Consider the following 15,245-nt stretch of genomic DNA (forward strand, 5'->3'; position numbering starts at 1 on the left):
ATTTAATTTGAGACAAATTAATTTGAGACCTTGGTACATTTTGCAGTTAAACATCTGCATCTGGAATTTGAGATATAAAGTGCTTGGAGCTATATTTAGTACAAAACATCTCTTCTCTGGTAACATTAATGTAAATAGGCATATACCAATAGTGTTCCCTTGTTTTCCTGGGAGTAACATTTTAAAAAATAACCTGCGATAGGTGAAATCCAGTGAGTACTCAACTTATTTTTTTTTAAATTATTTTAGATGTTTTACAGCTGGAAAACCCAAGACTGCACACTCAACACACTTTACACAGACAGAATTTCATGTTTTCTCACTTTTCTCTCTTCTTTAAACTCTCAAAGTTCAAAACCAACGAAAATAAGTCCTGAAGCTAAGGATCCTTGGCAAAGATTACTGGTGGAAATCTAGAATTTGCAAGCTGAATGCATTCTGTACAGCAGACACAGCATGGAGGAGAAACAAAAGGTGAACCGAGATATAGCAAGGGCCCCCTTGCTAGCCCTTTTCTATTTTTGTTGAGGCCCAGAGCGTGCTTTACATTCATTGTCCTATTCACCTGATGGCGGCTCTGCTCCAAAAAAGGGAACCAACCTGTAACCACCTGAAGCGTTGTGGCGTTTGGTGTTCACTTTGACACATGGGTAGGCAAAGAGGGGACAGAGCCTACAATCCTCCCATCAGAGGTTTCCCCACTCAACCTCTGCACCACCCTACTTGTACATGGTCCCCAAAATAAGAAAAACATTCACTGGTCTTTTCATTATTTTCGAGGCATAGATGTTAAACATTAACACTGAGGAATGCAGCTAAGCACAGTGAAGTATTATAATGTACAGTGGTGGACAAAATTGATGGTACCCCTCAGTTAAAGAAAGAATGTCCACAATGCTCACTGAAATGACTTGAAACGTTCAAAAGTAACAATAAATTAAAATTGATTGAAAATTTAATAATAAAAATCAGCCATTACTTTTGAGTTGTTGATTAACAGAAGTATTTAAAAAAACAAACGAATGAAATAGGGCTGGACAAAAATGATGGTACCTCCATAAAAGACTGAGAACTAATTGTCCACGGGGTCATGATGAACTCAGGTATGTCCTTTAATTGACATCACAGCTGTTTTCAAACCCATAATCAGTCAGTCTGACTATTTAAAGGGAGACAAATAGTCACGTTGCTGTTTGGTGAAAAGGTGTGAACCACACTGAACATGGACAACAGAAAGCGAAGGAGAAAATTGTCCCAGGACATTAGAAACAAAATTATAGACAAACACAGTAAAGGTAAAGGCTATAAAACCATCTCTAAGCAGCTTGAAGTTCCTGTGACAACAGTGGCACATATTAGTCAGAAGTTTATGACCCACGGGACAGTAGCAAACCTCCCTGGACGTGGCTGGAAGAGGAAAATTAATGACAAATTGAGGAGACGGGTAGTTTGAACTGTATCCAAAGAACAACCTCCAAAGACATTAAAGGTGAACTTCTAGATCAAAGTACATCAGTTTCAGATCGAACCATTCGTCGTTGTTTGAGCCAGAGTGGACTTCATGGGAGACGACCGAGGAAAAAGCAAGACTGGAATTTGCAAAAATGCATGTTGACAAGCCTCAAAGCTACTGGGAAAATGTCCTTTGGACAGATGAGACCAAACTGGAGCTTTTTGTAAGGCACATCAGCTCTATGTTCGTAGTCTCAAAAATGATGCATTCAACGAAAAGAACACTGTCCCTACTGTGAAACATGGAGGAGGCTCAGTTCTGTTTTGGGGCTGCTTTGCAGCATCTGGCACAGGCAGTCTTGAAGTTGTCCAAGGTAAAAGGAAATCTCCAGATTATCAAGGCATTCTGGATAGAAATGTGCTGCCTAGTGTCAGAAAGCTTGGTCTCAGTCACAGGTCATGGGTCTTCCAACAGGACAACGATCCAAACACACAGCCAAAAACACCCAAATATGGCTAAGAGAAAAGTGTTGGACTATTCTGAAGTGGCCTTCTATGAGCCCAGATCTGAATCCCATTGAAGATCTGTGGAAGGAGCTGACACATGCCATTTGGAGAAGACACCCATCAAACCTGAGACAACTGGAGCAGTTTGCTCATGAGGGGTGGGCCAAAATACCTGTGGACAGGTGCAGAAGGCTCATTGACAACTACAGAAACTGTTTAATTGCAGTCATTGCCTCAAAAGGTTGTGCAACAAAATATTAAGTTATGGAGGTAGCATCATTTTTGTCTAGCCCTATTTCATTACTTTTTTCATTTAAATATAATTCTGTTAATCAACAACTCAAAAGTAATGGCTTATTTTGATTGTTTAATTTTCAATTAATTTTAATTTATTGTTACCTTTGAACTTTTCAAGTCATTTCAGTGAGCATTGTGGACTTTCTTTCTTTAACTGAAGGGTATAAACAATTCTGTCCACCACTGTATTCATGAGAAAAACATCAATCCTTCCCGGTTAACAAACTTGAACATCAAGAGTCTAACCATTGTTCAACTGAAAGCAGCACTTACTTCCAATGCTGCACCTGGAAGTAACAATTACTCTAATTTTGAACTCAAAGACAGATTTCAAAATAAAAGATTATTCTTTATTTTGTTTATCTGTCATCAACTACCACACCCACTAAAAGAGCATCTCAAAATGGCTAAATCAATCTTTGATTGCACAAGAAACAAATGAAGATGAAAAGTTTTGTCCTAGCCGGACAATGAGTGAATGCTGTATCACAAGGCATGGATGTGCCAACAATAAGGCACTGTCAGTAGACCTGGGAGCCTTTGTTAAAACCACAATGAAACATTGTGCTCTCAGACAGCACTTGAGACTGCACTGATGTTTATTCAAAACACTAACAAGCACTGCATCGGAATGAGTTTGATCCCCTAGCTCACATTTCTTCATAAAAGGAGACAAAATTGAGAAAATAAGTTACAAATTGCTCTAACACAGTTTAGCACAGCCACTTAGTGTTCAATTTCTTCTAAAGTTGCAACCAAAAAGGCAACCATTGGAAACTAGTTCATCTCAATCCCACTTTATTTGGTCAGCTTTCTTTTCCATGAAATTATGAAAGGGATTTGTTGCAGCTTTCAATCCACTTGAAAGCACTTAACTAATTTCTGTCCTCTCATAGACAAAACCACACAAATAAATCAAATGTTGGCACACATGTACACTTACAGAAGCATAAAAAATGTGTTTTTTCCTTTTTTCAAAAATTGAATCAGATAAATTTGAAGGCATGCTACTATTGTCCAACATTACATTTGATCCTGGACATGAGAAATCACACCTGCACAAACCATAAATGCCCTCTATTTCAAAATAATAACAAAAGCAATCATATTTAGATGTGTTATCAGCTACGGTAATTGTAGAAACTAGTGACCAGTGAATTAACTCATGGAACTTGAAAGCATTTGCACAGATGAAGAATGCTCTCTTGAAGATCCTGTTTCATAAGTGCACATGATGTAACCTCAGCCTACAGGTAATTGTCTGTCTGATGCACGACCATTGGTGTCAAGATTATATGTTTATAAATGTCACAGTTCTTCAATGTTTTAATAAATGCTAAGTGTCACAATAGGCTACATAGAGGGCACGTTTCTTTTATAAATGAGGAAAAGGCTTTTGCAATAATCCTTAACACAGCTTCAGAACTGAGCCGTGAAAGGCACAGTTGTGGAAGAATAGCCATGAAACACAGATAAACCAAACACCGCCCAGAGGTGCATCAACTGTTTCAAGTCTTGCACAAGGGGGAAACAGAAAAAGGGAGGGGATAGAGGAGATAATTTAGCATTTGTGTAAGCTTTTTATCACAATTATTAACTGCACAGATGTTTCTGACTAGCTGGAGGCGGGACAGGTTCTGCCAAGCACGGTAACAAAAGTCTGATGAATTAAATGAAGATGTGCTCTGAATATACATTTAATTTACTAGCTGTTAATTCTCATGCAAATTGTGACCTCTGGTAGGGTATATCAATGGCCATACACATTATATTGTACGTCTGCAGCAGAACAGAAAAAAAATCGTACTAAAACCCTGCTTAAAAATGCAATTAAAAGTGGCAAACATGTATGTGGTATTATTTCAAATGTCTTTGCAAATCAATCACATCTCTGCAAATGAACCATTCTCTCAAGATCAATTTTCATTTTACAGCAAGCACCTTTTATTTATCTAGGGCTAAATATTGCTATAAGTTCATTGTCCATATGAATGATTACTTAACACAACTTACAAAGTTTAAAGTGAAAAATAAAGAACAGTAAAGCTTAGGCAAAAATAAATTAAAATGACCTTTTCACATATGGCTAAAAGCTGAATTGACTTTTTACCTTGATTTGTATGGAGTCCTATACTGTTCATAATTAAATAAATAAATATTTAATTAAATAAATAAATATGACCTCATGCAAATACACAATCGACCAATAAATCTCTCATAAACATATAAAGAGATCATGAAATGGGGAAAAAGCTGCACACAGATTTTAAATTAGCCATTATATTATTCAATATATTTCATTTTGCTTTAAAAACCTGTTCATTATTTTAAAACAGCATTTTAAAATATTCATTTTATTCATGTGGGATATTATTATAATTCTACGTCTTTTTTCAGAACCTTGGATTTCAAAATCAATATTTTCCAAAGTAGCTTTGTTTTTATTTCATGTTGCTGTTTTTCACAATGGCTTATTTATTTCATGAAGACCTTTTTCAGGAGAATGAGTCTATCTGTCAATCAGTGAAAGTGGGCGGGATCTAAACGCTCATTGGCTCATCCATGGAAATCGACCTCGATACCCGCTCAGCGGTGTGCCAGTCAGAGAGATTACATGTTTCAGTGATATATGCACGGCTTTGCTGACATTAGAGATCAAATAGAGACAAACAATCTGTCTGCTGCAGCAAACATGGATGACTCTGTTTTTGTAGTTTGAGGGTTTGTGTGAACCAAACCAAAGAGGAGCTCCGGTCGTCCACGTCTATAAGTCCCCCGTTGAAACATACCTCATTCTTACGCCATTCACTCAGAGCTCACATCGTGCCTCACACTGTGTCGGCTCACAGGAGGCGAGCTGGGGGACCGACAGACTTAGACCAGGCAGCTGCGCAAAGCGGGACAAACCTGCTCAGGCCTCATGAACCTTATGATTTTTTTCTATTTTCAATGAGAAAATTATTATAATCAGGTCCTCTGATTTTATTTTTCCCGATGACGTTTCTGACCGTGGTCGGAAAACGCAGCGGAGATCCGGGATTGATTGAGCAATTCTGCAGCCAGGGTTTACTCCAAAAATCAGGCTCTGTACTTTGGAGGAAACATTTTTTTATTATTACTTTTCCAGGGAACTGGGCAAGAGACCCTTAACTTGCGCTCACACACTCACTCTCGCGCTGCCTGGGCGCTCTGATTTACACGTAAAGGCCCGTTCACACCGGGACGAATTTCACCGGCGATTTTCGCCGACGTTTAACGCCTCGTGACTAAACAAAGGGCACCAATGAGAGTGTGCACACCGACGCGAAAAAACGGCATGCGTCAAAGCGTCAAAAAAAAAACGCCTCGGGTTCGTTTTTTTTGACGCCTCGCGTCGAAATCTATTCGACCAATGAGAATGGCGCTTTTGCACACGTGTCTGGAGCTTCTGAAGTTACAGTAAAACACAACTTGGGGGCGCTCAAACACAAAACTGCCTTGCTGAGCACACATACCAGCGAAGAAGATAGACGCCGAGTAGCGTCTACTCTGCCGCGAAGAAATAATGACGGACATTCTAAAATATCCCCGAACCAAGCACCAGTTGGAGCTACTGGTGCTTGAAATATTCATGTTTTCTTTGTATGATTCTGACAAGCAAATACTTGCTCTCTTCTTCTGAGCGAAAAGCGACTTTAAGAAGCGTGAAGTTGCGCAGCGCCACCTTGTGTACAGGAGTATTTCTGTTTTACATTAAGCGCCATCTAATGTCAGGGAATGAAATTGCGTGTTCACTCGGCTCATCGTCAGCGAAAATCGCCTGGGTGTAAACACAAAAAATGTGGCGAAAACGCTGGCGAATAACGCCTGGCAAATATTCGTCCCGGTGTGTACAGGCCTTAAGACGTAGTTTGACTGCAGGACCTGAAGCAGAGGCTCTCTGGGATGATCTCATGAACTCAAACATGGAAACATTGTCATCATGTGGAACTATTCAAAATAAATAAACCTGATCTTTTAACACTCCATGTGCATTGTGCATCCATGCATTTTTACTGAGATAAGCACAGGCAACCGCTCCATGTGGCTATCAGGCTAAAGCATTAACTGGTAGCCCCTCCCACACGCAACATGTTGCGTTCATGGAACTCCAGTTCATAGAAGTTTTGTGGAACTCCAACAGGCCACTACTAGATGTTAATGAGAAGATGAAAATTGCCGAACCGACCACAAAACCAACTGAATTATGCACACTCGCCCAAAGCCACTTTTATCCACAAATTTAGAACCAAAACTGCCCAATTTCGTGTAACACTGTGGATGTGTTGAGGTGCATACTCCCCCTAGTGTTGAGGGGTGTGCATTGCGCCGTCACGTTTGGTGAAGCATCTTCGATCGATGTAGTTAGGTTGCTGCTGCTCATGTCTGAGCAAAGGAGTAGCCAATCACAAAAGTGTCTCCGCCTTGTCTAGTTTGATTGACAGATAGACTCATTCTCCTGAAAAAGGTCTTCATGAAATAAATAAGCCATTGTGAAAAACAGCAACATGAAATAAAAACAAAGCTACTTTGGAAAATATTGATTTTGAAATCCAAGGTTCTGAAAAAAGACGTAGAATTATAATAATATCCCACATGAATAAAATGAATATTTTAAAATGCTGTTTTAAAATAATGAACAGGTTTTTAAAGCAAAATGAAATATATTGAATAATATAATGGCTAATTTAAAATCTGTGTGCAGCTTTTTCCTCATTTCATGATCTCTTTATATATTTATGAGAGATTTATTGGTCGATTGTGTATTTGCATGAGGTCACATTTATTTATTTAATTAAGTATTTATTTATTTAATTATGAACAGTATAGAACTCCATAGATTTGCTCCAAACTTTTCTATCATGATCAATGTGATCAAAACCAAGTTAAAACTTTTAAGTCAACATTTGTTTATATACATAGTAATTTTATTACGAACCCCTTTTCTTGAAATAGATTGGGTAACTTAAGTTAAAACACTACTGTAATAGTCTTTATTTAGGAAATGATTTTGGAAAGTGATTTGATAACAATTGAATGAGAATACAATTATTTTAATGATTGTCCTTTAATAATTAAAGAGCCTGTACATTGTAGTTAAAAAGAAGTACTGTTTTTATTTTTATTTTAACGGGGGTGGGTGGGTGGGGGGTTCTCACCATGTGCGCAGTCTGTTTACAGCAGGGGTTTGTGGGAAGCGGTGGTCATGGTAACCACCGTAAACAGAACAGCCGCCCCCTTCCTGCCCCTTTTCTGACGTTGAGAGATGGCAGGATTGAGTTGCAGCGAAGACCAGTATTATAAAAAGGTTACAGAAATTCAGCAAGAGATTTATGAAAGGTAGATTCTCGTGTTTTTTCCCCCCTTTTTTTAACCAACCAACCAGAATTCAGTCTAATGAAAACACCGAACCGGTACTACTTCGTTATCCACAGCCAGCTAGACCGAGCGACCTCCTGCCGCTAACCACTAGCTAGCTGTTAGCTAGGCTAGTCTGTAGCTGATTGCTGTGGTGTTACCTAGACAAATATGGCTGGTTTGGTGTGCCAGTAAGGTGTAAGCTGCCACATAAAGTATAGCATAGATGCGCACCAAGATTTACTTTCCCCCCGGTCTCGTTCGTATTCATGTGGCATTTTCCATGTTAGCAGCCGTGCTATAACAGTAAGGCTAATTAGCCCATAAGCAGCGCGTGCAGATACTGCAGAGCTTGAGTGATCGACTGCTTTATTTTTATTATTTCTTTTTTATTGACAAATTTGTTTGTATGCAGAGAAAAACGGAGACTGCAGCTGGAGAGGGAACTCTTTGTTTATTCGAGATCAGACAAAAGAATGTAAGTATTTACATTTTTCCTGCATTTTCTTTCCAAATTGCATCTAAGGTTATTTGAGCTTCGGTATTCTTACTAATGTGGAATTTACAAAAATGCCTAGACTATTTGATATATATATATATATATATATATATATATATATATATATATATATATATATATATATATATATATATATATATATATATATATATATATATATAATCATGGTTGGATTTTGATTGGTCAAATAACATTTAGACTAGGAAAAATAGCCAATTATGCCTAAATCTTATATATATTTTAATGTGACAAAATGTATCAGTTTTACTCTGATTTTGCCATTTATTTTTCCCATCACTATAGGAGATATAGTGCAGCCATTGTAGATTTAAGATCAAGATTTAAATGTGAACTATATTATCATTTTCCTGAAAGACATTTGCCTCTTATTTTTTGACAATGCTCTTTAGATACTACTTCCACTGAAGTGTGGTTTTCCGATGCTTTTAGCTCACAGATAAACAGTTCCAAACTGCGCAGTTATCTCAAAGAAATCACTGACAGAGAAGTAGGAGCGAAAATGAGAAACCTTGAGCTTCAGAGAGCTGCGGAGAGCATAGAAATTAGCATGAGGGAGTATCATCCTGAATGTGGCTCCCTGCAACAACAAAAGGTAAGACGCTCACACAAACCCACCCACCCACACAAATTCCCATGTTGCTTAGTCTGTATGTGTGAAAGCATTTTGCAATATTTTCGTTTCTACAATTTTCCAATAGTTTGATAATGATGCTTTTTTTAAATCGCTATTAAAAAGCACCGTTTACTTCTGTAAATGTGATGTGGTCACGCTTTATACAAATTTGCTTTAATGCTATGCTGTAAATTTAATAAACAGAACATTTATAGAAGGCGTATTTGCTTGCAACGGCCTGATGTGATAGTAGTAAACACTCAAACGGTGCAATTTATCACCACAAGCAAATGAACAAGGGACAAAACAATGAGCCAGTCAGATTATCACTTAAAACTCAATGACAGTGCTTGACAGCTTAATATCAAATTAACAAAATTGGCTAATTATGACTCACTGAGTTAATTGCCCAATATAGAGCATCTGAAGTGCTCCAGAGGTTTAGTTGTTCTCTCCCCTCAAGCAGTTGGTTTATTTCCTGTCGCAGCGTAGAGTCCTATATGTTGGTACACAAGTCTGCTTTGTTTTACCTTGTCTTAAACTCACATTATTCTGCAGGCTTTTCTTTAGTTTGGTACCCCTGGTATTACAAATATAGATTCTTTTAAAAAATGTCAATGTGATCGTTGGTCATTCTTATTTTTATTTTTAAAATGTGTTTGCTTTTGGGATAAAACGGCCTGTCAGTAACAGTAGTTACTCAGAGCTGATTCGCTTTGGAAAACTATTAGATTGACGGTCTCGAATGGAATCTGTGAAAATATTATGCGTTGCCAAAAAATATCACAATCAAAACATGAAGGAATTTAAATTTTTTGCAAGCATGTCTGTTTGGAAAATAAAAAGCTGTCGATTCACTCTGTTTTATTTTATAATTATTGATTTTCTTTACAGGCAGACTTTTTGAAAAAGATTTCAAAATATAAAAAAGGAAAACAGAAACCGGCACCTAGGCATGAAGCATCAAAGGTAACATGTATTCCAGAAACACACAATTAGTGAAGCTGCGGCTGCAATATTTTATGTCTATATATATATATATATATATATATGTTTGCTTAGTTTCTTGTAGTTTAACACGGCACTACCCTGTTTTTTCTTGCACGATCCTTTCATTTAAAAAAAAAATTTTTTTTTTTCCTTTCATTTGAAATGTTTGCAAGGTTTATGCTAATTCCGGCTCCATCCAGCTGTGTCTCCAGGTTTAGAATAACAAAGGAAAGTTGACATTATGCCTGGCAAATCTGCAGAAGAGTCTGCATTTAAACTGTGTATCTATAATAGCACAGGTGTCTAATCCTAGCTGGGGAATCTGTGAAAGCAGTGTAGTTCAAGTCCGGAGCTGCTTTTTCCCTTCACTTAAAGCAGTTAAAGCTCTTTTAGATGAAATGTCTAAGACATCTCATAATAACTTGGAGCATGCTGTCTAGAGCAGTCACTTGTAACTGTGAGCAACCCCCCCCCCCCCCGCACCCCTACCCCACACCCCCCCAGCCTGTCGATATTGTAATGAGCAAAATGGTACCGTCACTCCATTATGCATACAAGCCATTGGCTGGCAGTGTGCATGTCCCTCAGGCTGCAGCATTCATTAAGGGAAGCTTACCGGGCTGAAAGCTGGAGACAGATGATAACGGGATATGATTTTCATATTTAATACATTCCTTGGAAGAGCACACGCGTGCTGCAGATTGATAGAAGAATCAATTGCTACTTTAGTGAAACACTTTCTACTTTGCCCTGCAGCTACCGATGGAATCACTCAGCCAAGAAATTAACTTTTCCTCTTTTTTTACCTACTTTGTGGATCTGCTGGGCAAGCTGCATGGTTTACAGTGAATGTTATTAAGCAGCTAACTGTTTGGTATTTAAGACGCTTATCAGAAAAGAAACAGAAGCCATGCTTTTTGTTATTATGTTTGGAGGGAAGCTCTTTTTTTTTTTTTTTTTTTGCTCGTCTCTCTCCCCCCTTGGTGACATTGCCGACATGAATCAAAACTTGTCTAAAGGATTTTTTAATACGATTAAAAGTAAAACATTGATCTTGAGACATTCCTCAGAAAATGTTCAGAGACCAATTTTGACCTTGGCCCAAAAATTTGCACCTTTTTATGAATCTTGAAGGAGATATTTGGTGTAATTGAGCTGATTTTAATAACTAACCTTTATGTAATGGATGTTATACTTAAAATTCCAAATAAACTGTATTTAAGATGCTTCAATGCTATTTGTTTGGGATCTTAGGGTATGTTTTTGTCCCCCGGTGTTCAGAATGAAGGCGTGCACATCCAGCATCCAAAAAGCCACATCTCTCATCCAGGCAGGCATTTTCCTCAGTCAACAGTGGAAACTTTCACGGACCACCAAATCTCCAGAGACTCTGACAGTGAAACAGCCGACACAAGTGTTCGCTCGCACAAAGCGTTTCTTCGTTCACCCAATCGCAGCGTGCACTCTCACGGACGTACACCAAGTGGCCTTTTGAAGGACTTCAGAGTTGGCGGAAAGGATGGTGCCAGCAAGCAAACACATTTATCAGATGACATTTCAGGCTCAAACGGTTCCCTTGATGGCTGTAATTGGAGTAACAAACATGAAAGAACGGTGGGGCTGCTCCCATCTGTTCGTGCCTTAACAGGCGCAGCTGGCAGCATAGCTTCTGGAAGTGATGATCAACAGGAAGCTTCACCTTTCGTGACCTTGAAGGGGTCGGAGAAGAATCCATCTCCGAGCAACGATACCCCTATGAGGCCTAAGCATCCCCCTGCAGAAAGCAGAGACTCCCAAGAGGCTGTTCATGAACCACTCATAATGGGAGATGAACAGAGAGGTCTTGGTCATTTGATGTCTGAAACCACTTTGGAAAAAGAAGCTCAAGAGAGATCAGGTTTGGAGTTATATTTTTTTCTGACTATCTTTTTTTTTTACTCGGTTTTACTAAAGTTGGAAGTTAAAGCGTTTTCTTTTACCCTTTACAGACTCTGAATTAGTGACACAAGCTGTTCTGTGTTTCCATGCAGGTACTCATGAGAGTCTCAGTGCATCAAGTTCTGATGTGCAGTTATCAGAAAGCAGTGCTAGTGACCTGACATTATCTCTGACACAATCTGAGCTTGAAGACGATGTTCCAGATGAAGCAGAACTTGAAAGGGAGTCTTTATTCGAAGGAAGGGATCATCACAAAGAGCATTGTCTTCAAACATCCCTCAACTCTAACGGATCTAATAACACATCCCAGTTGGACAATGAATCAACAGGACCAGCGGTGACCTCAAAAGGGTGCAGTATTCTGACACTCATTGCTCTTTTTTCTTCTTAGATTTGTTTTATTGGGTCATTTGAATAAAACTGTAACTGTTTTAGTGGCAATATTGCTTTATTTTGCTCAATATTATTTGTATTTTTATGAGAACGAATGAAAATAGGAGACTGTTCTGCACTGCTATGCCAAACCTCAAAGGGCTGTAAATAATGGTGGTTGAATACATTACATGCTCCTCTTTACAGCCGTTATGTCGGTGGATGTCAGAGAGAACTGTCACGGTCCACTGGCATTTTTTTTTTTCCTACTGCGGATCAGCAGCAGCTGAGTTGATGGAAGTGATGTAACTAATAGGGAGAGCTCAGGACCTGTCCACAGCAGTACGGCTGTAATCCAGGAAAATGCTGTAACAGAGCAATTTTCTGCTTGAGAAGCCTCAGGAAGTCCTCAGTGGAGGAAGAAATTTGTGGCGCCCAGGAGTGCTCTGGAGGGTAGGCATGTGGACGACACTCACAGCCACAATTCCTTAGCGCGGTGATGGCCTCTGAGTTCAAGGATCACTTTGGATAGGGTCAGAGCTTCAGAAAATCCTGTGAGATCATTTGCAGTCTTCCTCTTTTTTTTCTCTCACAGTACACAATTTCACGAGCAGAACCACTTTCGAGGGAAAAAAGCAATCTTGTGCCCATTGTTTAACTCCCTGCTATCAGATTGCTTATATTCTCTTAAATGCATTTAATATAAAACCATTTTCAAGCACTCAAAAATATAAAGAACCTGTTTGATGTGCCTATATAGATTATTTTGAAAGTAATTTAGAGCAGTACATTTTCTCTGATATGTCTGTTTCTGTGTGGTCTGCTCTGCTGCTTATGGTGTGACCCTAAGCAAAGCTGCATGCAGTTAGCCAGTGCTGGGGAAAGCATGGCGGGGGCTGTCGCTTTTGTTGTTAACGCAAAGATCTTGTGTGCATGAGGAGAAAAAAGCAGAGGCTTTGATGTAAAACTCAAAGAGCAACCAGTCTGCATCCTCTCCCTTAAGGTTAAAGTTTATTCCGCTACCTCCATTCAGCGCACTGTCAGGAAAATCAAGCCCCAGCAATTCATTAGATTATCCCATTATATTACTTCTCCAGCAAGGCAAAAGTGAGTGAGTCTGAAAAATTGTTTTGAGTTTCCAGCGAGACGGCTCCTAATGACCCCAGTTTGTGCTACTTACAAACATGCTGTCTCTGAACCACATAATAGCGCGGCGTTCTTTGCTGACAGGATGTCACACAAAGAAAACTAGACTCCAACTCTGATGGCATGACATTAAGAAAACTGCGGGGTACAGTAGTTTTGATTAATTTTTCCCAAGTCTTAAGAAATAAATCTGTTGAGTGAAGAGTTAATACTTCATAACCTGTAGTTAATCCAACTTTTGCTGTGTTAGTGCAATTTGTAGCTAGATTTTTGAGCTCCTTCGTGTGTTATCTTTGCTTTCTCCCCAATCGCTCAGTTTTGAGGCGGTTCTCGGCCACATGTGGAAAATGACCCCAGAGCCAGAACTGGATGATGTGAAGCAATAATGCCAGGGACCTCTTCCCTCTGGCTAACAATATACTCCTCATGATGTTGACATGCCGACAACAACAGCATCTAAAGTGAGGTTGAAGACCTTGATGCAGAAGCTGGCAACAATACCAGAAAAAGAGGTTTTCAAGAAAATACACAATGAATTCACTTTCTTCCTCTTTTTTTTTTTTTTGAAGGGCTTTAATAAATGAAGTAGACATAGAAAGAGTACAACTTCAAGGCCCACATTGGATGTAATAATAAAAAAGGACAGCTTTTGCCTGTCCTATTTCTGGCACACCAAAGGGGGCTTGGCAAGGATGGATTCCACCCAACAAAAATGTCATGGATATAATTCAAGCCCCCAACTAAATCAGAATGTTACTAGGAAACAACCTGCAGAAAAGGCAGAACTATTGTCTGCTGACCCCTAACCTTTGAGCCTATTACAGATTGTCATAAATTCTTTTTGGATTCTCTTTATGGAGGGCGGCTCAACATCTCGGCTTGGGCTTATTATCGGGGAATTCAATGAGGGCCACCCAAAGCTTAATGCTCAGGAGAGAAATGGATTGTTAAAATCCACATGCACAGGGCATCCATTTCTCATTTTGTTTAGCCTCATACAGGAGCAGATTAAAGGATAAAAAATTCACCTAAAGATATTTTGTTTTGGGCTCTTTTCTTTAGCTGTATTTTTGAACCCATTAAAATAATTTTACTGATCATAAGTAGGTTTATTTTAACTTTAACTGAGCGTTAAAGAGAACAAACTCACAGATATGTTAGCATTGAACTTTGATGATTATATTCTGTAGCAGTCTAGGTGCTCAAGGAAATTCCTTGGGAAAGAAAAGCACAGACCTATGGATGACATTGTGTACTTTTCTCCCACTTCTTCCCAAACAGGTGTATCGATCAAATGACCTCGTTCACTTTTATGTCTTTTCACCACATTGATGTATGTTTTCTTTTTTTCCAGTCTCTCCTTAGAGGGACTCTTTAATCTGTTGGACGGCATTGAAGGACGACTGCACGGTGAACAGACCTGTGTGTACAGGCACTCTACAATTGATGGAAGACAACTAGATGAAATGATCAGGTATACTCTCTTCCTGTCTTTCTCCAAATTCTTATTTCTCTCCATCGAAAATCAAAATGTCCTGTAAACTTATTTAATGGTCGTGGAGCCTTTTGCAGAGTCGAGGAAAACATATTATCCTTCTGCTAAGGGCTCTCACATTAGATGAAGTGTCATCACTATCAGGCATGCGTCTTTATTTCTGAGGGGTTTTCAGACACATGGGATTGTTATAGTAACCGCCCAGCTGAATTGTTATCGGTAGTCAGAGAGATAGAGGATGTGGAATGTGTTTCATTAGGCTGGGCTTATTTTTCATAAGCTCTTTATACTTTATAGCTTGATTAATTTGCCATAATTGCTGCTTCTGTGGTTAAGCATAAAAGGATAAATGTCAGACAGAGGAAAGCTTTCTCATTCTTTTTAAACCTGGTATAAACTTATACCCATCTCTCCTAAATTACGAAGAGAGCGGCCATCTGATGACGTGACCCCTGTTAATGTTTAGCTGCATTGAAATGTACAATTGAAGTTGCTCCGTGTGTGTTGGGTGGACTTTG

At 38.9% G+C, this 15,245-nt stretch overlaps 1 protein-coding gene across 12 annotated transcripts in view; it reads left to right on the plus strand.

Annotated features, from left to right (window-relative positions):
* The window catches only part of kiz (kizuna centrosomal protein), a 46,023-nt gene that overhangs the window by 15,884 nt on the left and 14,894 nt on the right, over window positions 1-15,245 (plus strand). For 4 of the 12 annotated variants that reach the window (XM_078940717.1, XM_023951718.2, XM_078940716.1 and 1 more), the window contains exons 1-7: window positions 7,458-7,614; window positions 8,048-8,110; window positions 8,603-8,765; window positions 9,681-9,755; window positions 11,031-11,673; window positions 11,807-12,065; window positions 14,587-14,706. In XM_078940717.1, coding sequence (XP_078796843.1) covers window positions 7,541-7,614; window positions 8,048-8,110; window positions 8,603-8,765; window positions 9,681-9,755; window positions 11,031-11,673; window positions 11,807-12,065; window positions 14,587-14,706 — 1,397 coding nt within the window. In that variant the 5' untranslated portion in view covers window positions 7,458-7,540. Of the gene's footprint in view, window positions 1-7,457; window positions 7,615-7,717; window positions 7,939-8,047; window positions 8,111-8,562; window positions 8,766-9,680; window positions 9,756-11,030; window positions 11,674-11,806; window positions 12,066-14,586; window positions 14,707-15,245 lie in introns of those variants that run through there. The other 8 variants (XM_023951719.2, XM_078940718.1, XM_078940712.1 and 5 more) reach the window with 7 other exon arrangements.

Source organism: Oryzias latipes, chromosome 22 (assembly GCF_053564925.1).
Source record: "Oryzias latipes strain Hd-rR chromosome 22, Olatipes_Hd-rR_3.1".
Classification (NCBI taxonomy): Eukaryota; Metazoa; Chordata; class Actinopteri; order Beloniformes; family Adrianichthyidae; genus Oryzias; species Oryzias latipes.